This window comes from Antennarius striatus, chromosome 14 (assembly GCF_040054535.1).
Source record: "Antennarius striatus isolate MH-2024 chromosome 14, ASM4005453v1, whole genome shotgun sequence".
Taxonomy (NCBI): Eukaryota; Metazoa; Chordata; class Actinopteri; order Lophiiformes; family Antennariidae; genus Antennarius; species Antennarius striatus.
The window spans coordinates 4,688,838-4,711,067 of record NC_090789.1 but is presented as its reverse complement, the minus strand read 5'-3'; the positions used below and the strand labels follow the sequence as shown (position 1 = coordinate 4,711,067).

At 41.4% G+C, this 22,230-nt stretch overlaps 1 protein-coding gene across 10 annotated transcripts in view; it reads right to left on the bottom strand.

Moving 5' to 3' along the window:
• The window catches only part of runx1t1 (RUNX1 partner transcriptional co-repressor 1), a 109,350-nt gene that overhangs the window by 86,527 nt on the left and 593 nt on the right, over nucleotides 1-22,230 (bottom strand). For 8 of the 10 annotated variants that reach the window (XM_068332707.1, XM_068332714.1, XM_068332710.1 and 5 more), the window contains exons 1-3: nucleotides 12,379-12,449; nucleotides 5,808-5,893; nucleotides 4,965-5,079 (exon numbers count right to left, since the gene is read on the bottom strand). In XM_068332707.1, coding sequence (XP_068188808.1) covers nucleotides 4,965-5,079; nucleotides 5,808-5,813 — 121 coding nt within the window. In that variant the 5' untranslated portion in view covers nucleotides 5,814-5,893; nucleotides 12,379-12,449. Of the gene's footprint in view, nucleotides 1-4,964; nucleotides 5,080-5,807; nucleotides 6,588-12,378; nucleotides 12,450-22,230 lie in introns of those variants that run through there. The other 2 variants (XM_068332709.1, XM_068332708.1) reach the window with 2 other exon arrangements.

Sequence of the window (22,230 nt, the reverse complement as noted above, 5' to 3'; positions counted from 1 at the left end):
AGAAAGTAATGAAATAATTACTGAAGTATTAACTTGTGATAAGCGATGCACTCCAGCGAACCCAAACGTGATCCTTTGTTTAAAAGTTGGCACGAAGTCAAAGTCAGGAGACCTCCGACCAAAGCCACAACTTCTTCAAACTCACCCGAAGGCGCCGAGACCTCAGAGCGAAGCGAAGACTCCGCTCGGCGAGTCCCTTTTAATTATTTCTCTCCCTTCCTCTCAGCTCCTCCACTCTAATACCTTTATTTTATTAGGCCTGATCTGATTCGTATGCACAGCGCAGACATAACTTTTGATTTGAAATTCTGTCTTATCTGCAGTGGCTAGGGCACCCCCCCCCCCCTGCATGACTGCATCCAAAATCAATTACCTCGCTCGGTCCCCCGGCGAGCTTTTGGCGAGGAACAGAGTGGCACGGGCGTGCACGCGGGGGGGGGGGGGGGGTGCGAGCTCTATCACAGACTTTTAACCTTAAGGACTGTTGTTTTTTCACCATGAAGGGCATCTCTGATGCAGGAGCGATGACTTGTTTTATGGATGAGGAGATGCGCTGCGTCACTTCAGAGCTCCCGTTTTGTCATGTCAGTCAGGTTCGGATGGAAAAATTAGATTTGAGTTGCCATAACTGCTCTTCCACAGAATCCTCTTTCTAGAAACTCACCTTGTCGTGTGGCGTCTCACCATCATTTTTACAGCGGGATAACACCTGCGTTAAACAAACATCCCCAAAGATGTTTGGCTATTCATTCGCAGCAACTTTCTCGTTATGGATCCATTATGGAAAGCGCCCAAATGCACCAGGGTGTAATGACAGGCTATGCTTGCTGTAAAACAGTGGCATATGGTTAAACTACACAACATTAAACATTTTTGGAGACCGAGCCTCCCTGGTGCCTAAATAACACAGTGCTTTGGCAAATAAAACATTACAGTGTGAATGACTTATGTACTCCGGTGCCAAGCTGAGCTCCTTTGCCATGTTTCACTAAGAATACTAAAAAAAGCATTAAAAAAAAAAAAAAAAGAGCAATTTCTGCAGGGAAAAAAACACATGCACAAATACAGAACATATAATTAGAGCGTGTCTGCTTTATACCTCCGCTTTTCATCTACGCAGCAATTCAGTCGTTCATATTTGGCTGATCACAGTGGCAGAGCAGCCCCCAGAGTGGATTTTTTTTTTTCCCCCTTCAACTATATTCTCGCTTTAACTTCTTTTTATGATTCTATGGCGTTCCCAGACCCAGCAGGGATTAAATCCCACCGGGGGGTGGGGGGGTGGGGGGGTGGTCCTGGCCTTGGCCCTATCAATGCAGCCGTTCTTCTCCAAGCTCCTCTTGGAAATTGAAACTCCAATTCCAATTCCTGATTACATTTGTCCAGCTGTTTTGTGTGTTTTTTACATCATTGTTCCGGAACAAAACTCGTCCTTGTGTCATGATCACAACTTCAGATATCACGCCAACTACTCAGAAAACTTCCAGTAAACAACTGGAGCCGCCCAGCTGGACTGGAATCCTCCTCCTCCTCCTCCTCCTCATCACAATCATCATCATCATCTGCTTTACATACAGACATGCGGCGTCTATTAAAATCAAGTCAAGCTTGGTTTTTTTTTTTTTCGGTTTATTTGCCACCCAAAAAAATAAGTCGCATTCATGGTTTTTGTAGAAAGACAATGAATTAAGAGCTAAAAAAAAAACCGTAATCTGAACCTTTTTTTTTTTTTTTTTTTGGATCTACATGCACATACATGCACAAGATCACAAACAGACACACAAGCTGCAGGCAATCATCAGCTACAGCATCACAACTGTAAACTTAAGTGGCCTCACAGCCCTGCCTCTACATCTGCATCTACTTCTCTCTGTGCCAGGCATTTAAATCCCCCTCAGTCATGCAGTTCCATTTCTGTGTGATTGATGCGAGCGCTTAGTTGGGCGGCAGAGGTCACAATGCCTGGGAGATTGTTTTAGCCCTACCTGCTCCTCTTCTCCACTTCCCATCTCTTTTCTCTTCCTCTTTCCTCTCCTTCATTCCCATCCCTCTCTCTCTCTCTTCCCACCTGGAGTGTCGTGAACCCTCTCCACACTCCACCATCTAATTATATCCTGGACATGTAAATGTATTCATATTCATGAAGGCACAGATGCTAAATTAACTGTGGCAGGGACACGTTGCACTGTGCCGACTGCACAATCTGCTTCCTCTACTTACAGAGGGGAGGTAGAATGGGATGGAGGGATGGAGGGAGGGGGAGTCGTAGCTAGAGGAGAGAGCACCGCAGGGAGAGGGAGAGTTTAACAAAGAAGGGAAGAGGAGGAGGAAGGCAGGAGATTGAAATAAAAACAAAGCGGGGAAGAGAGGAGGAAGGGAAGGTGTAGGAAAAGGGGACAACAGCGGTTTGGTTTTTTTGAGGTGACAGGGGGTGACAGTCCCGCTTATAGCTGGACAAAGTCATTTATTTAACCTTAGCGGTGTGTCGAATCACCTGCGATGTCACCATCACCGGTCCTGATGAAAGCTCCCATAAGGCTTCTGGTCACATGGGTCCGAGCAGCGTTGAGTGACAAATCAAAAAGCCAGAGTGCATAAAAACGCGGCGCCCGCCAGAAGCAGAGCGGCGCTCGGGGAACTCGGGGGGCAGATGGAGGGAGGTGCAGCGGTGCAAAACGAACAGATGGCCATTCCAAACTTGATATATGAAATTAATAACGTTTCTCAAATAGAATTCAGAAACAAGAATGCATTACCTGAATTTTAATAACTCTTTTTTTTTTTTCCCCCCATGTTCCTCAGGAGTAGGGGGTAGAGGGGAACATTTACATGTCAATAATAAATATGTGGGGGGTAAACAAAGTGTACTGTGTTGTATTCATTTCATTTCTTCCTATGAAAAGCGGATGATGGAGCCTAAATAAGGGCTCCAATAAATATCTGGTCACGTCTTTTATTGGCTACTGGAAACTATTACATCAGATTTTGGACTTATTTTAATTGTTTTATGAATCACAAAATTGGAATATTATGAAAATAAGTTCATCTTAAAGCACCGACAAAGTTTTGAACTTTACAATAACCTTTTTCTCAACTTCTTAGTAATAAAAAAAGCATCGCCTTAAAACTAATGTTGACTTTCTGCTTGAGCTCTTTCACTCTCTCGGTCTAAGAAATATATATTTTTTGAGAGTTTTGGCTCCTTCAACAAAGAGCGTTATTCAGTGCAGCTTGGATTGGCTCCCACCAATAACAGAACCCATGCATATTCAGACATACAGTAATGTGATGTCCACCTCTCTGACACAGTAGTTATTCAATGCAGGTACATTTCATGCTGACTGCAGTAGGACTGCGATGAAAAACGACTGGAATTAAAACCAATCATAATGTCATTTTGCAGAATCAGTTCAGGGAAAACTTGCAGACAGTTGGACAATTGAATAAGAATAAGAATAAGAATAAGAATAAGAATAAGAATAAGAATAAGAATAAGAATAAGAATAAGAATAAGAATAAGAATAAGAATAAGAATGAGAATAACAAGATGATATCTGGGTATTTATCCAGCATACATTCCATTTCCTCCAGACAGAGCAGGTTTGTCGTCTGAAGGTTTGTGATTCTCATTTAGTCGTCTATTTATCATCAAAATATTCCTGCAATGTCTTTTGCAAGGAACCTCAACTGTCATGTGTCCTTAGAGGAGCAACAATAAACACGTCTGATATCTGGCTGAGGAGTCGAATTGCTTTATTTCTGTCCACATTTCTTTATCTGATGTACTGGAATATTTCTTCACTAGTTTGAGAAGTGAAGGAGAATTTATAGCCATAGATATTTGGGATTTAGTAAGATCTTAACCTGCTCGAACAGTAAATGAAACAGGTTTTCATTCATCCAGGTCATGGTTGTCCAAAGTTGTTTAAATCAGTCCACTGGACTTTAAGAAACTTTGGATAAAAATCCAATATAGTAGTTGTTTTATAAATACAACAAAATGAAAAAAATATTAAGATACATTCACATCTTTACTTTAATGATGTTTGCTCAAAAATGTGGAACTTGGACGGTACTGTACAGGTTTGACGTCACATTCACGTCTCTCTCTCTCTCTGCTAAATAATCTGTGATTTCATGCAGGGAAGTATGGCTTGAGGACATAAAAAACCAACAGCATGTGTCTGGATCTGCATCAGTCTGTGCTGCACAGCTGAGATACATTAATGAAGAGAAGTGTTTTCCAAGCATGTGATGACAGGGAAAAATTCAAATGAATGGCAGACGGTCCTTTAGGATGGACATATGTGAATATAATTCACACACAGCGGTGGGAACACCTCCTGGACAACTACACCACAAATAGTTAATAAACACATACAGATTTTTTTTTTTTTTTTTTACATCGGGGATTAAATTCTGGGGTCACTTTAGAGCAAGACCCATTATTGATGGTAGAATTCTGACAAACTGCTGATGCTAATGAATATGCAGCAGAAAGTAGTGATGCTACACCCCTGCAATATGTAGTGGGAGTGGTACCTCGAGAAACTTGGAACAGGTTCAGGCAAACAATCTGTTCACCTTCATGAGTGGAATGACAGATGGGCCGGGTAGCTTTCCGCAGTAGCGCCTAACAGAGCAAAGCTACCGTGTCATGAAGAAGTTTGCTTGTGTGGGAGTTTTGACAAGCTCCGGTCTACAGCAATCTGTGCATTCACACACGTTCACACCTGTGCACACGTTCACACGCCGACATACAGCAGAACCCCGATGAAAACTTTGTCTTCTCCTCCCAAAGCGATTGCAAAAACGGTAAAAATCCATTACCTCCATTATTGGTGGCGGGGGGCAATTCAGGAGCTTCAAGGTACGTCTCAATCCGCGGGGGCACGCGTTTTCCCTCCAAAAAAACAGACGGTAGAAGTTGGCGAGGCTTTGTGCACATGGAGAGTGTTACTTACTGGTTATTGTGGTGGTCATACTGTGTCCCGTATGGCAGTGTATAAATGAACAGCATGCAAACACCTTCTGTCCAAACATCTGCGACAGGCACATTTTTAGGCTGCCATCCAAAACCTAAAAAAAAAAAAAAGAAAAAAAAAGATGGAGGCAGAAGAAATAAAAAATCTCTCTAGATGCTTGGCTCAGCTCATCCTCTTTCATTCTGTTGGTTTATTACTTTTTTTGCTGTCCTTTTTTTTTTTTTTTTTTTTTTTAAATGTCATTGTCATTCAAGTTTCTTTGCCGATTCCAGACACAATGCAACTTTTTCACATCGTCTGAGTTTTCAAGGATGTCTTGGAGGCTTATGATTGATTAAATACCAATTCAGTCATCCTTGAAACTCAGACAGACTAAATAACAAACCCTGACAACCAAGTTCTCTTTAATGCTTTATCGTTCACTACAGTTATTTCGCTGCACAACAACACATTACCTCCAAATGTGCATCTTGAGTAAATTATACACAAACATACTAAACTCTTTTAATAAAATCTGTCATCAGATGCAAAATTAAAACAATGTCATGAAATGCTGCCCGTTTGTAAAATGTGTAAATAATAATATCTTACAACTAAAAGATAATGACGACGCTCACGTGTCCGTCTCATTCATGTTTGAGGTATTTTAGTTATGTGTCACCATGGTAACAATGAACCGCATCAAAATCTATTAATATTTAAATCTATGAGACGTTTAAGGGCAATGTTAATAAAAATGATGGTTTCTTTGAAGATACATGTGATAGCTCAGATATAGCACTTGACTTTAGCTAACAGTAGCTATATAGAAAATCTTTGTACCTGCATGGATGGATGGATGGATGGATGGATGGATGGATGGATGGATGGATGGATGGATGGATGGATGGCCTTCCATGAGACAACACCTGAAAAAAGATTGATAATCTTTTAAACAAGTATTTAAAGTAGTCATTAAAAAAAGCAAATCAAGCCTGTAATCTCCTTCAGAAATGATCACAAAATAACTTTTTTTAAAGCACGATACTCAACCTGAGTAAAATTAATTTGCACAGTAAAAGCAGCAGGTATTTATTAAAAATTATTTACAGTGTTACTGCAGTTCTGTGTTTTGTCTAGCCACTGAATCAATCCAGGCAAATATGTTATTCATCTACAATTTACATGACCTGGCCAATGCTGTGTACACAAGCACTTGGCACGACCATACATAGCTGGCCGTAGAGGCGCCCGTTATAAAAATACACAAGTGGAAGCTCGGCGGAGACTCTGCTGCTCCTTCTCAAAGCATCACGTCATGCATTCCTTTTGTTTTCCCTCATTTTCCAGATTTTTTTTTTCTTCTATTTTTTTTTTTTTTTTTGTCACTGAAGCTTTGCCCCCTGAACATGACTTACAAAAAGACATCCAGTGTCAGCCAATTACTTTGGACTTTGATAGGCATAAATCAAGGCTGACCAATAAAAAAAAACCAAGACAACCTTATATATGTTCACGTGTGTGTCTTCAACTGGATTGTAAATGAAGCCAGATGGGCTGGGAGACTGCCACTGAACAGAGCTGGATCCCATCACTAAATGGCTCTGTGTGCTTTCCCCTCGTGCACAAATTACGGCATCACCTCATTCGGCGGCATAAATCAAAGCCAAAGCTGTGATATGTGCCGGCATCTCTCCATCTCATTACTAAAATAAATTCCCTGGCAGCCTCGGATGTGTGAGCTTTGTTCAAGAGGTTGCTATTACCACCATCAGGACTTACATATAGCCGCTTTTATTTTGAAGTAATTTTCAAAACTCATTCCTTGTGATCTCAAGCAAGCTGAGACACATTTCAGAGATGAAACAGACCAGAGGAATGTTACCTCATTAGGGACCTCTGGACACTTATTGAGGAGGAGTGACATGTTTGGTTATGGGAGGCAGGAGGAGGAGGCGGAGGAGGGCAGGGAGGCAGAGGAAACATCAGGCAGACAGCGGTGATAGAAAGCAGGAAACAGAGATGCTGCTCATAAAAAGAATAATAGGCAGAGCTGGACAGTGACAAGCAAAAGGGACAGGAGTGACAGAAGCAGAAAGACAGATATACTGTATGGACAGACAGTGATGGACTTATTTTGGAAGCATTGCAAAGCAGGTTGACTGAACTCCCCACTCCGCAGACACACACACACACACACACACACACACACATCGGTGTCCTTCATTCAGTCAGCTGCAACTTCCATTGCCGAGCAAAGAAACAGAACCCTTCCAAGAACCTGGTTTTCTCATTCAGTGATAAGTCGGGTTTCTTTTTGAACCATTCACTCATCGTTCAAAAATGTACAGCGGCAGGTTATAATATCTTTTCTTTCTCAAGTCCAGCTCAAACAGAAAAAGACCAAGAAAACTGTTGTGGGTAGATTTACGGTATATAAAAAGAGTTTTACATATGGGAATCATGAATTTCTGAGGTCAGGGCAGCTTCGCCAAGCTAAACAAGATTCCCTCCTTCATGGGGCTCGACTACTTCATCAGCCTGTAATGAAACAACACCAGGGTTGAAAGATCATCCTGTTTGATTCATGAGAGCAGGGAAAAGCCTGACCGGGTTTCTGCATTAGTCCGTGGGCAGTGTAACACCAGTTGACGCCTTATGATCGTCTCAGCGCTACTAGAAAAGTAATCATTAATTATTGTCACTATTATTAGCAATTTCTGAAATCATTTCAGTCTCTAATGTTTAAGGTTCAGTTAAAAGGTGTCGCTTTGAGACCAGACAATTAATCACTGGTTCAAATGACTTGTTATAACCAGGTTTCACGTCCAGGATTCTTAACAGAGCGATAATGTTACACAGTCTAGTTTAACAGATGGCGCGACTGGAGGACAAGCAGTTTTCACTGTAACTTAAAATGTCAATTTGGACTTAGGAGTCAAAGACAAATAACAACAGTCTCACGCTGCCTCGTGTCCAAGGACTGTCTGTAAAGTTAAAACTAAAAGAAATAACAGCTGGACTGTTATGTAGTTCTTACCAAAATTATTTCACTGAAAAAAATGTTGCAGGATTTCTATTTGAAAGCATTCAACAAGTTCACTTTTCACAGTTAATTTAGATATCGCTGGTAAAATTTCAGTCATGCAACAGCCACAGGAAAGAAAAAGTCTACTTTTGGATAACTGGATGATTTGGTAACTTTTTTATTGGTTAATATATTCAATAGGTTTTGTCTTTTTTTGTATGGATGAGTCACCTTAATTGAGCAAATTTAATCAAAGGTTTTTATGATGCCTTTGTTAAATAATAGTTTCTTTCTTACCGTCATTACATAAATGCATAAATGGGATGTTTGACTTTCAATTTTGACAGGTTAAAGCCCATTAAAACTGTAATTGTTCAGCAATTTACTTACCTCTACTTTAAGGATATTTGGATTTTCATGGACTGAAAACAATGTTGTTACAACACAAATTTAAAAACGAAGAGTTTATTTTATAGTTTATTAAGAGGTTTTGTTTAATAAAAATGGAAACAGACGGTGGGCTTCGACGAAGCTTCACAATAAAAACTGGAAGACGATAAAAAACTGCTCACTAGATAAATAGATGCTAAATGAGAAGCAACTGGACTTCTGGTCCATTACCAGAACCTGAATGAATGTGAATCCACACAGTAGAATCAGACAGGAAGGTGTGCGTTCATCCAATAATAAGAACACAGCCTTGAAGCTTTTGTATTTATAATTGAATTGCAATTGATGTTTTGCTCACAAATTATGATCTCGCTTCTGATATTTCATTCTCCTTATCCAATCTGTGGATGTCATTGTTAGTATTGGTTTCGTATTTCTTATTTAAAAAGTACTGCTTTTCTTGAAAGTTAAAAAAAAAAAAAAAGGATCAAAGATTGAAAATCTAAACAAGAACATATGATTTTCTTAAACGAATACAACTTTGGAAATGCTCTTCATATGAAATGCAAACAATAAATTAGGAGATAGACTGAGGACAGGAGCAGCGATCGCATCATGCTGCTGCTGAAATACAGTCCTGGCACAATTCAGGCACTACTATAGCAGCCGTGAGCCACGCCAGACACACACTCTGCCACAGTATGCACATTATCTGTTACACACTCCAGAAATTGTCGAGGTACGCAACAGCAGGCGTCAAGCTGCAGACAAGTCATACATCTTCTGTGTTTCACTTGGAGGAAGTAGTGGGGCAGCGAACACAATCTGTGTGCCTGTGTTGGGTTTTTTTTTTTTTTTTTTGCGAATAAGTGTGTGAGTTCAAGCAGGTTCCCTCCCACCCACCACATCTGAGAGTGTGTGTGTGTGTGTGTGTGTGTCAGTCCGCCCCATTGGTCCAATAGGAAAAATGAAGACGTAAAAGAAGAGGAGACCTGGATCTTATCATTATGTAGTTTAACACTAACCAGATCACCTCTCGCTAACTCCAGGCAGCAAATTAGGAGCTTGGGAGCTGCCGGCCTGGGGGCTCGTGACGGGGACTTGATGGAGAGCAGGCGGGCCGGGCCTGCTTCACAGCTTCACATGCACCATGATAGGACAGGAATGCTGCTGTACGTAGTCACAACAAGTAGTGCGGGAATGGAAGTCTCCCATCAGAGGTCCTTGTGGAGATGCGATGCGTGTGCACGTTCACAGTTTTGACGGATAACGGTAGCATTGCTACATTTGCATTTTTTGCATTTCTGCCTTGTCTTTCTGTCATGTAAAAAAAATTGATTTTAAGATTCCCTTCTATCACTTTGAACGGCTCAGATCCTGTCCACGTGAGCTACAGACCCCTTTCCACAACAACCCCCACTCCTCTCAGCGTTCCCACCGTGATGGTCTGGCCACCCATTGACACCTGTTTTCCCTTGAATATTATTCTAGGACTAAACGGACATCTGAGTCACTCCATTCACTTTAGACATTCGTTGGATTGAAAGTCATCCTTCACCAGTCTGTGAAAAAGCCTTGGCAAGACGGACGACATTGAATCTGTGCTTTTTCCACCAACTGGTGCAAATTTGAGGAGTTATGTTCATGGCAACAGTCTTGCTTTTTTAGCCCTCCTCTGTTTAGCCCTCCTCCTCTGAATGCTCTGATTTGATTTTCCAATTCAGTGGCTCCATAGTTATATCACAAATATATATATTTCTATTCAATAATTTCATTGTTTCTTAAGGGTAACTTTCCCTAATATCCTTCGCCTGTCTGTCACATGTTAAGATAAAGGTGAGACGAGGCCGCAACGACTTCATCCATCGGTATTCCTCTGCTTTCATGTGTGGATAGATTCATCATTATCATTCCCTCACTTCATACATCCTTTTTCTAGGTCTTTCTCCTCCTTTTTCTTGAACTTGCAGGTTTTTCTTGCAGCCCTATTCCACCGATGTCCTTCCTCTCACCAACGGCTTCTTCTCCCTCTGACATTCATCCCATTCTTCCAGCAAACTTCACATTCTGGCACAATCTTTTGTCATCTGATCCAAGTATTTCAGCCTTTCTACATAGCAACACGACATGCAAACAAGTTCTTGTCAAATGTTCAACACTTGTTTTCTAACTAATGTGGAATTTTTCCAGAATGGCTAAAAGCTTGTCTACAGATGTTGGCAGGATCGTACAGGAGCAGCAACATTTGTATTCAATTACATATTTATTTAAACAAGTGGAAATCTAGCGTAACAGAAGCTGCTCTGACACGCAGAGCAATAATGTCAGATCGACATACAAAAACAATCCAACCTTCGCATGTGGCGGGTCGGGATCAGGGTCAGGATTCAGAGGTTAACTCCGAAATAGTTCCTACTCCCTGCAAACTTCTCCCGTGCGAAAACATCGATAGCAGACAATATTTTCACCATGCGAAATCAAATTACCAATGTTTTCCTGAATCTAGTCACGATCATGTTTAACATCAATAAAATGACTTCTTCATGTTAACCACACGGTAAAACGGCTTCCAGACCGAAGGGATTCATGCATCACCAACAGACATTCAGGATGGCTGGTACGACTGAATGAGAGTACCTTTTCATGATATGCTAATTTTTTGAGATAGGAATTTTGGGTTTTCATGAGCTGTATGCCAAAATCATCAGTATTAAAATAATAAAAGACCTGAAATATTTCAGCTGCTGTGCAATGAATCAAAAATATATGAAAGTTTAATTTTCATCATCACATTATGGAAAATAATGAATTTTATAACAATATGCTAATTTTTTGACAAGGACCTGTATATGTACACATATACAGGTCAAAGTGGACAAATCTGATGACCGAACATCAAAATCAATTGGAATAATTCACCCAATTCTACAATTTCTAAAACAAACACAATTTTTCAGAGAGTGATATAACAATAAAAATATTGCACACTGGCCGCAACGGATCAAACTTTTGATAAGATGATAAAATTCAGTCAACAAGCATTTTATTTTAATGCTTTTTTTACATTGTAAATAATAAATTAACTATATTAAATGATTTTATATAATGTATGTGTGTGTGTGTGTGTGTGTGTGTGTGTGTGTGTGTGTGTGTGTGTGTGTGTGTGTGTGTGTGTGATGAGTGTGTGACCACAAAGTAGGCGCTAAGCCAGCCGTCCCTCATGTGATCCTCTGTCTCCATCCTTTATCAACAGCTCTTGTCGTCACCGCCTCCCTGTCAGTGTTGTGTGTCTGCACCACCTCTTGCGCCTGATAGCCAGCAGCCGTCCAAATACACCTGCACTCTGTCACACGGCTGCTGCTCTCCGCCCGCTGATAAATCTAACACACCCTTGTTTTAGGGTCCAACATGCACCGGTGTAAATAGATCATTTTATGCACAGAAGAACAGAAGAAAGCCGAGGTCGGAATCCAAGGCTTGATCACAACGTGTCTCAGAAATGATGCACCTGTAATCAGCCGGATATTTAAGCGCAGCCGCACGTCTGTCTTTAACAGCGGAAACTGGGTCACCATGACGAAAAACAGGAAAATCTTTCACTTTCAAAGCCCGAGCTGTTTTTTTTTTCTTCCTTTTCGGAGTTCAAACGAGACATAAAATGCATTTGATGACTGAAGCTGTTAAATTTGTGTTTAAACTGTAATGATGTCTTTAAAGCACTAAAGATAATCCTCGGCACATCCATCCTTTTTCTCCTGTTTGGCTTTCCACACAGCCAGATGAAAGATCTTTTGTGTTCCCAGTGTAAGCTTTCCAAATCCCTCCCACTCCACTCCACTCCACTCCACTTTACTCCAAGTCACCCAATGTTTATCATATTGCTTCTCATATTTCCTTCCACTGTACCGTCGCTCTTATCTATTCCAACACTCCTCTCTGCAACACACTGCATTGTGTATCTTTTCTCACCATCCCTTCACCCCACTAGTGCTTTACCTTTCAGCTCCAGACTGTCTGGTTTTCATCAAGTGAGTCCGCTGGCACCATACTGACGCCCACCAGGCGCGCTACAAGTTAGGAGCCTGCTGTGGCTGATAACCTTCCCCGAGGCTGCCCTTTTTTCCACAACCAAACACACTCCCTTTTCTTTTTGGTTCTGATTAAAGCGGCGCAGAGCAGATGCACTGGTGAACAAAAAAATGTCTTAAAGGGAAGAAAAAGACATTTTTAACTAGTTCACACTTCACTTTTACAACATAAACATCTTTTAAACCCGGATTTGAAGGAAACGGGGAGCCAATTCCATCCTTAAATCGGAGGAGTTCATGCCAAGCCTGGCAGGCCCTCCCTCCCCCCCCGCTTGAATGTCCTTAGGCTAGCAATCCGAAGCTACCGGCTGTGTCAGATAAAAGGTGTTGTGTCACGGCTGGTTTAAAGTAGAAAAGGATGAAGTTAGTGTCTCATTTCCATAAGTCGGGGAGGATTTGACTGCCCGGTTTAGTGACGATGCTGGTTTGGTTTTGACAGCCGTTCGTGATGGCGGCAGACAATGCAAGCACCAAGGGGGGGCTATTTACAGGCGGCATGCCATCATCATCATCATCATGATCATCATGAGGCGGCGACGGAGAGTGTGTTTTAACGCAGAACAAACAAAACCCACAGGCAGGGACAGGTATGCTGGAAAAGAAATTCAACTCCAGTGCAAAGGCCTTTCAAGTTCCACAGCCTGCCGTCTGCTCCCTCTGAATGACTATATTCACAGAGAACTTAAGGACTTAAAAAATGCACGATTGTTTCCTGGGAAACGTTCACCATCTCAGCAGAAGCTCTGCAATAGCAGCAAACAAATGTCAAGACCACCCTGACATCCTTTCCACAAGCTGGTGTCTCTTTAAAATCAATTTTCTTGTGCAAATTACTCTCTCAAGATTTTAATTATCAAACTCAACTGTTTGACATCCCATCACAGCAAAAAACCCGACACCGTATAACAGAGGATACACAGGAGACTTGTGTGTGTGTGTGTGATGTCCAGAATGCAGCGCTGTGTGTGTGTGTGTGTGTGTGTGTGCAAAGCAAGTGGACGACCTGCGCTGTGTCGGCTCTGCACCAGCTGTGGGCCATGTGGAGGAAGACGTATCAAGGGGTCAGGAGTTGGCAGCTGGCAGGGAGCGGGGTGGGGTGTGTGTGTGTGTGTGTGTGTGAGGGGGGGGAGGGGGGTCCAGCAGCGTATCTAGAAGCCCAGACATAAGGAGCTACTTTAACACACCCTTCAGACTTGTGCGCACGTGTGTCAGAGGGGAGTTTTGGGTAAGAGGAGAACGCATAAAAGAACAGAACTGTGTTGAGCTAGCATCCAAGTCTATTAAATCAGATAATCCCATTAGCACATTAACAACAACAAAAAAAACACACTCCCACCTGTTAAGAGTTCCTCACACACACCCAATCCTCGACCCCTGGAGTCGGAGCACACACACACACACACACACACACACACACACACACACACACACACACACACACACACACATACAAACTCGCAGTTCTTTTACTGCATGGAGTTTGTGGCTGAGCAGCCATTAACACCTTCACTGGGCATCTGGTTTTCCTCTGACATCACTGATGGTTTTGACCTTTGGAATGGGGGGTGGGGGGGGCACACACAAGCCACATGTGTTGTGAACACGGAGAGCACAACATCACCGCTTCCCCTTTCACACCAGATACGGCAGACTGAAGCTTCAAGGTCCACTTTGATGTGATAGAGGATTTCATTGGATGATTCGGGTTCACTAGAAGTGACAACGTCTCTGCGTGACCGTGTGAGAACAAATGAACCATCGAAAAAGTTATAAAAAGCCAGAATGTTCCAGTTGAAAATAACTCCATAAAGCTGGAGCATACTGGTAATAATTTAGTATGAAAAAAATTTCAAGGTTTTAATTTTTTTTTTTCAGCAATAAATAATATTTCATCTTAAAAATATGAAACCTGTTACAGTTGAAAAGCAGTTCCCAAAATCCCGAAATAAGACTTTATTATTGTAACTGTTACCCTGAATGTTAGCCAGTATTACAGATTTTCTAACGCTCCCCAAGCCAAAGGGCATTCCATTGAAACTACCCCTAATCATTCCTGTCAGGGACTCCCTGAGGTGGATGTAGTGTGGCTTTCTCTCTGATATAGCTTCTGTTTGTTGGCACGTCTAGAAATATTCTGCAACATCTGTGAAGCTACTTGGGGTCCTAACATTTCACTGCGTTCCAGTTAAAGCAAACAAGGGGAAACATATTGAGAAGGAATTAAGGGCAGATTTGAGACAGGCTGCATTGTTAATCCTCCACCGCTGATACGCCTGTTGCAGTCACAAGTCTACACAAGGCCTGACCTGGCAACCGCTTCACGGACCTGGCAATCCCCCATCCAGATTAAAAAAAAAAAAGGCTCAGATTGAAAGTTGTGGAATTTTGAAACATGCATCTCTGAGGAGTTCTCCTTTTTCAGGAGTTTGAGGGGTTTAGTAGAAATAATGGAAAGAGGTAAAAAAAACAACAACCTCATCCCTCCCCATCCGATTGGATACACTCACGACAATCTTATAGTTCACGCGTGAACAGTGATACGAGTGCAGTCGGATGAACACCCCCTCGTTTGTTCATTTGCTCGCTGAAAAAAAAAAAAAAAAAACCGAACAGATGACGGCTTCTCCTTTCGGCGTGGTGCCGGCCACGGTGGCAGCGGCGGAGGTTTGGCGGCGGCGGCGTGCTCATCATTCCGCAAAACCCCAAGCCAGATGTCCCAGAGCCTGAGAGGCAGGTGGGCCCCCCCACTCCCACCCTCTGCTGCACCGAGACAGCTCTGGCAGCTCCCCAAACCTGCTGGGTATAACCTTTAATTCACATGCTTTTCCTGGCAAGGCGGGCCGAGGGGGTTGCCATCTGCCCAGCCTCAGTTGTGGTATAGAGAGATAGAAAAAAGGGCAGGGGGGGGGGGGGAGAGTGTGTGTCTGGTTGTGTGTCAGTGTGTACAGTTGATGACCAAAATGCCCGGAGGCTGCATCCCAGAATGTTACTGGTGACCGATCACTTCAGGGAAAGACCCTGTGGCACACAATCAACACACACGGCGTATTTATCAAATCATTTCTTCTTGATGCGTTCAACAACTTTGTGCCATCACTCTGACACACACTCTCATTTCAATCATAAAGGAGTCGTTTGAAAACGACTCGCGAATCATTGCATCAAAAAACATCATCACCAGTCTGAAGCCGTCGCTCGCTGATCCGTACAGATGCTCCAACGCGGCCGACAGTAGATTATTCCGCAGCAACCCCCTTTCATCTGTTTGCCAGGAGAACCTTTTATTGCTTTTCAGTACACTCCATCATGGAGGAAGGGCTGTGCTTGTTCAGAGCAGATGTCATTAATAATCCCCCACATAATGAAACGCTCCTGATCCCTCAAGTTATGATACAGTCAACAAACATGGCAACACTCAACCTTGGATGAGCGAGAAAATTGGACTGCATAAGTCATAAACACAGGGAATTATTGCCGGCTTGAATTATCTGATAAGATCGAGGGAGGGGTGGAAAAAAAACAAATTGAAAGTGTCTTATCTCTTCGATGTGAAAAGAATTGTTTTTGGACCGTGTTGTCATTTTTATGTTTGTTGGTGAACTATTTTTCAATGAGTGTTTTGATGTTAGAGGTACAAAGTTGAATTTTAAATTGTAAGAGAAGGTAATAAAGCAATTTGCGAAAGCTCATCTTAAACGAGAAAAAGCCTTTGACCTATAATTTAATCGAGATAAAACAACTGATAATGAACAAACACAGTCGCAGTTATTTTATAGATGTATTAATAACTAGAATTGAACACTTAATGATTAAAATGCTGAAACATCACATGCCAACAATGAAGGCATGTTCTCCTACCTGTTGACACCCCAGGTAATATGGACCATTGAGAAATTTGCAAGCACACATTTTTCAAAACACAACTGCAGCGTAAGTGTGCTCCCAGTTAAAGTCAATCCTGCCCTATCCATATTTTTTCCAGCGTCAGAGGAAATTGGAGATTTAAAAAAAAAAAAAAAAGCAAAGAAACACACACACACACACACACACACACAGAGAGAGAGAGAGAGAGGATACATCGGATTAAATAAAGAGAAAGAACGATAAATGTGGAGAGAAAGAGAGGAAGATAGCGAGCGAGACACAGCACCACCAGAGATAATGAATAGAGAGAAAACGCCAGAAATAGAAAAAGGCAGAAGAAGAGAAAATGGAGAGAGGAGAGAAAAGAGAAAGGGGTGGGGGTGTAGTTGGGGTGGAGGGGTGGAGGGGTGTTGCTGCGGAGAGGCAGTCACAGGCCTGCTGTGCTGTGCATGGCAAAAGCTCATCATTCAGCTAATTATGATCAGGCTTTTCCCTGCAGGCACAGCAGCACTGGAAATGGAAAGTCTTTGTTCTCACACACCCCAATGGAAGCGATGGGGCATGGCGCCATGCAGATGAGATGTGTGCGCGCACACACACACACACACACACCCACACACGTACAAACACAAACGAGTGCGAGGCCTCATTATCACTACATGCACACACTGTGCTAACTCCCTCACGTACATTCTTGTATGCAGAGCTTGGAACACACACACACGCACACACGCACACACGCACACACGCACACACGCACACACACACACACACACACACTTCCGATCCTAAGTAAATATAAGTCATATTTTCACCAAGAATGTACTGGAACATTATGATAATGTTATCACTTAAGTTTGCACCTTCTCAGCCAAGTTATACATCTCTATTTACGGAGACAGAGGAGTGCAGTGGAGGATTCATTTATATAAAAAAAAGAAAAAAAGATTTAGATCCAACAGCGACTGGAGGGATTCCAAAAAAGTAAAACTCTGGGTAAAAGTTTGAGCAATTAAGACGAATGTAGGAACACAACCCCTCCTCAGTAAACTGAGGTCAAACTGAAAACCACATCACCTGAAACGGCAGCAGCTCCCTCTCAGAACCCAACTAGGAAGTATAAATTGAAATGTATGAGTATAAATGTGTATCCATTTAAACACAAACACCCTGACTTTTCACAATACAGATGTTCAAAAAGAGTACATGTGGAAAAAGTTGGAATATAAAACACCAAGAAAACAAAGAAAGTGAGTGATTTGACTGACATGTGGACATGCAAAACTAATAATTAGGTTTACTCAACAAAAAGCATTTCTTATCAAGTGAAATACTCTCACTGGAAGGTCAAAGCCTTTTTCAGAATGAATTCACATTGCACCGCAGCTTACTTGAGCATTATGTCAGCGAGACAAACTATCTGCACTCTATTCACGCTGAGAAGTGAGCTTTATTTGACATAATTTGCTTTTATGAATGAATGCTTTACGACGACTTATTTGCATTCAAGTACCTAGAAAAGACTGGTATTCCACAAAATGTTAGTTGGCCAGCAGGATAGATGACGGAACTCACAGTGAATTTTTTGCTGCAATTACTTGCTGTCCAGGAAAGATGACGAATATATTGAGATAGTGATTTTATTCTAAGTGCATGGTTTATTCAGAGAGAAATACTGATGATTTTCCACAGTTGTCAACGCGTAGCCGCACACAAGCCACCGGCAAAGAATTACATTAACATGTATTGTTGTGCTTTCATGCAAAGCGTCGTTCCTGTCCATATTTTTTCATGAAGTCTACTATTGCAGCCCCCTGGCAGGCAAAGGGATCTCTTGGCACAGCTCTGCACCACTCTCTGTCTCCTCTGCCTTGTTTACAGTACAAACACATCTGCCTTTCACGCATAAGTGGCTCCTCCGAGTTGTGCAACGGTAAATGATATCCCCCTGCTCCCAGATAGAGGTGTGTATCCTACAACAATGTCCCCAAAGCTGAGAGAACTTGGCAAAAACACACAGGTTGCTTTAATGAGCTGCTTATCATTGGGTTTGTGCCGAGTGTGTCTGAATCCAACAGACGTTCGCCGCCACACCAATGGAACTAATGTGGGACAGACAAGAGTCGGGACAATTCCTTTGCCGCTGTTCTTTTTAATGGGTTGAAATCATTTTAAGCATTATGAAGTCACAAATACAGATTTGATGTGTTGGAAAAAATCCATAAAAAATCTATTAAAATCAAGCAAATATAGCATCGGATATAATGTTACCCAGTTTTATAACACAGCATGAACTGAAATGAATAGGGTCAAAGGCCAGGGTGAAGAAGAGAATGAAGGCTGAATAGTGTAGGAGTTAAGATATATATTATCAGTCATAACCTTTGAGCAACAATTTTGTAAACTGATAGAAAAAAATGCTGCTGTGTGCATTTTGTAATGAGTTACAGATAAATAATCACCAAAAAAAAAGCTGTAAAACTTTTCAACCAACAAAACAGTAAGAAAAAATGAGGGAAATTAGAAATAAATTAAGCAAAGAATCATGAAACAGATGATTTGCTAAAAGAGACGATATAAATAAAAGTCACTACTATGAAACAGAATTAACCAATGTACATTTTCTCAAAATTACTGATGCGTATATAGTACGCACACAATACTGATTGTGACCTTTGAGAAACTTCTCCCTACCCAGACTGCCATTAGAGCTGAATCAATATGCCACAAAATGGGACACCTCTGAGAGTAATCTTAATGGGGGAAATTATGTGCCATTACCAGGCAAATGCCTTTTGTGTAATTATTACGTGCCGTATGTGGTTACAAGCCATTATATAAATGCTCCATTCATACTCCGCATGCATATTGATGCAGATATACAGGCTTATTACTTCACTGCTGTCAATGGCTAGATGATGGTGATGCTTTAAGTTCAACTACTTACTGTATTTGTTCACATGACCCAAATGTTAGACATGGAATCGCAACCGAAACAAAAATGTCAAGGTCATCAGTCAAATTCTTAATATTTTAATATGTAATGGATAACTCATAGCATGCGGAAGAGCAACTGTTTTACAAAAAAAGCATTCATCTGCGAAGTCTGCATGAGTTATTAAAGATCGCATTTGGTAAACAATTTTCTAAAGCAAAAAAAGTGTTACTGTTATTAAATTTGGTTTACATGTATATCGGGTGCTATTTCTGATCTGTAAAAACTGTCATTTGTATAATAATATCACTTCATCAACAATAGCATCAACAAACAAATCTGCTTTCTAAGAACAAAAATTTGTGAACATCTTCAAATAAATGCAGCCAACGGTCTCATCTTGCAGTAGTTTGTGACTTTGGCCTATATCGAAATTTAAATCACACATATCTTTTATTTTGCCTTCGGAATGCTGGGAAAGCTGCCATCTTCAGCGGGTTTGAGGTTTGGATGTTAGATCTGATATGACCGCGCTTCTGTTCGCTCTGTCTGTCTGTCTGCTAAGTGTCTGGGGGTCTGACAGAGCTGACCAGAGGTATGTAGAGCGAGGCCGGCGGCCAAACTGTGAGGCAACTCCCCAAAAACCCAACTAACCAGAAAGTTAAGTACCCGACCTCTGAGCCAAACAGCCAGCCAAACAGCCAGCCAATGCAGTGGAGTGTCTCCTTCACCCTGCCAGCTCTCTGCTTCCACCCAGTTGCTACGATGTGGGATTGTTTACAGCTCTTTTTATAGTCCGCTGAATAAGCCTTTATTTTCTCCCAATCTACCCCCGCTGAGAGAGCCAGGCTAGACAGTGGCCTGGGTGAGTCTTGATTATATACAGCAAAGTGTGCAGACACACAACGTGCACAAACACACACACACATGCAGAAATGTGTAAAAACACCATTACTCGAAGGTATGCACAAAAACCTGTGAAAGGTAGGTACTTATTACTGACGGCTTCACATGAGAAGCAAACCCCAATTTTCTAAGGTTTGCGCAATCTATCCACCACCGCAGCCTCAATCAGTATGGGTTTCTATGACATTTTTGGGTCTAATATAACATGTGAAAATCCTATGGAGCGGTTGTTAGAAGACACTCCAATCAAAAGCACTGCCATAATAAACTAAATAAAATTCTGGGGTATTATTGATGTCTTTTTTTTTGTCATCTGAAAGACATTTTGTCAAGCATCAAGTATGCTTACTGAACTGAATGCAGTGTTTGTAATACACACATGATCAGAAAATGATGTGCACAAATAAATATTCATGTTGACACACATAGAAATTAGTTTATCACCATAACAGAAAATTTATTTATACAAAACTGCATTATTTCAGAGACTTCCAAGGAGCCCAGATTTATTTCAGAGGAACGCCTGGTGGCTTCCCTTTATTCTGAACACTAACTTACAGTAGAATTTAATTTATCATGCATCTCAGCTCTCCACTAATGTCGCAGCAGCTGTTCTGTTCATGCTGTTTCACTGAAGGAAAGTGTGATTTCTTATCTGTCATTTTCAGACCTTTTATATTTTTTATGCCATGCCTGAAAGGATAAAAGATGATCCAGCAGTTCCTTGGGGAGCAACAATAGGCAAGTGAATGTAATTAATAGCTAAGCAATGATGGCTGCATCTGTAGACATGCTCCCATGGAACCTACTATTTTCACTGTGACTGGAGAATAAACTGATTTGTTAGAAGTTATCTGGGTGTCAGACTCTCAAGCATGGGTCACAGAGGAATAATGGAAACCGTGGGTGTAATTGTTTTGTCTGTTCCTCTAGTCTTTGTCGCTGGGGTCCTTGTAGGAGGTCCCTGTGTGTCACACGTGAATCCATCATAATCCATTTCTTTTCACAAATGCAATTCAGCTTTTTTTGTGTGTAATAACATTAAATGAGATGAATAAGCCATCAATCGCACCCGCAGAAATTCTGCAACGGAGGGTATCGCATGGCTCCGTCTTACCTTCTCTATAGTTTGCTCTTGTATTTTTGACAAAAGAGGGAAATTCATAAAAAAAATCCTTTTCACATTCAGCCGATTTTCTAATAACACAATAGCTTTAGGCACAGAATGAAAGAAACCATCGGGGAGTGACAGGAATCCCATTTATGTGCAAGTCAAATTCAGATTTTGATACCACAGATCCAACACCCTCCTTTGTCACAAGGAGCTAACATTCAAAATCAAGTTATTTTTGATATTGTTTAGAGGAGTTTACAAAGTGCAGTGTTACTGGTTACTCCCTTCCCTCTGGTTTAGGACATGCATATATTCATATATTCATATTTAACTTGCCATTTGTGCATCCATGAAGGCCTAAACGAAATTCAACCGGTTCTGTCTTTTTGCCACGACTATTGTTAGCAAAATTGCCACATTGATCAGAAACTCGGGGTTGCAGCTGATTGGATGTGGCATGGATGTGTTGGCAGCGCAACTTTCCTTTTACTAACCAATACAGAAAGCTGGAAGGACATTTGAGCTGAAACAATGAGCCAAGATTGTATTCAGTTGTATTCCTTGAAAAATGTATATATGCTTAAATGGTTATTTTCAGCAAACACGCATTGAACATTTCCTTGAATTAATTAGTGCTTACACTGGTTTCATCTAATTTTAAGAGAACAAAATGGGCTTCATTCCAGGAGGCAATGACGCGTTTGTAAAGCTCTAAACTAAAACGTGTTATCTCGAGATGACTTTATGAAAGTTGTTCTCTTAATTTCATTGGATTACAGCCAAATCTGTTGTCATTTAAAGAACAATGTGATACTAATTTGAGAGATTCTAATAACATATGTGCCATTAATTCCATACAGACAGAGTGACAATCCAAAGATGGCAGTGATGAAGAGTCAAAATTAGCTGTGTGCACTAGAATTGAAAAATTCCTCCATATG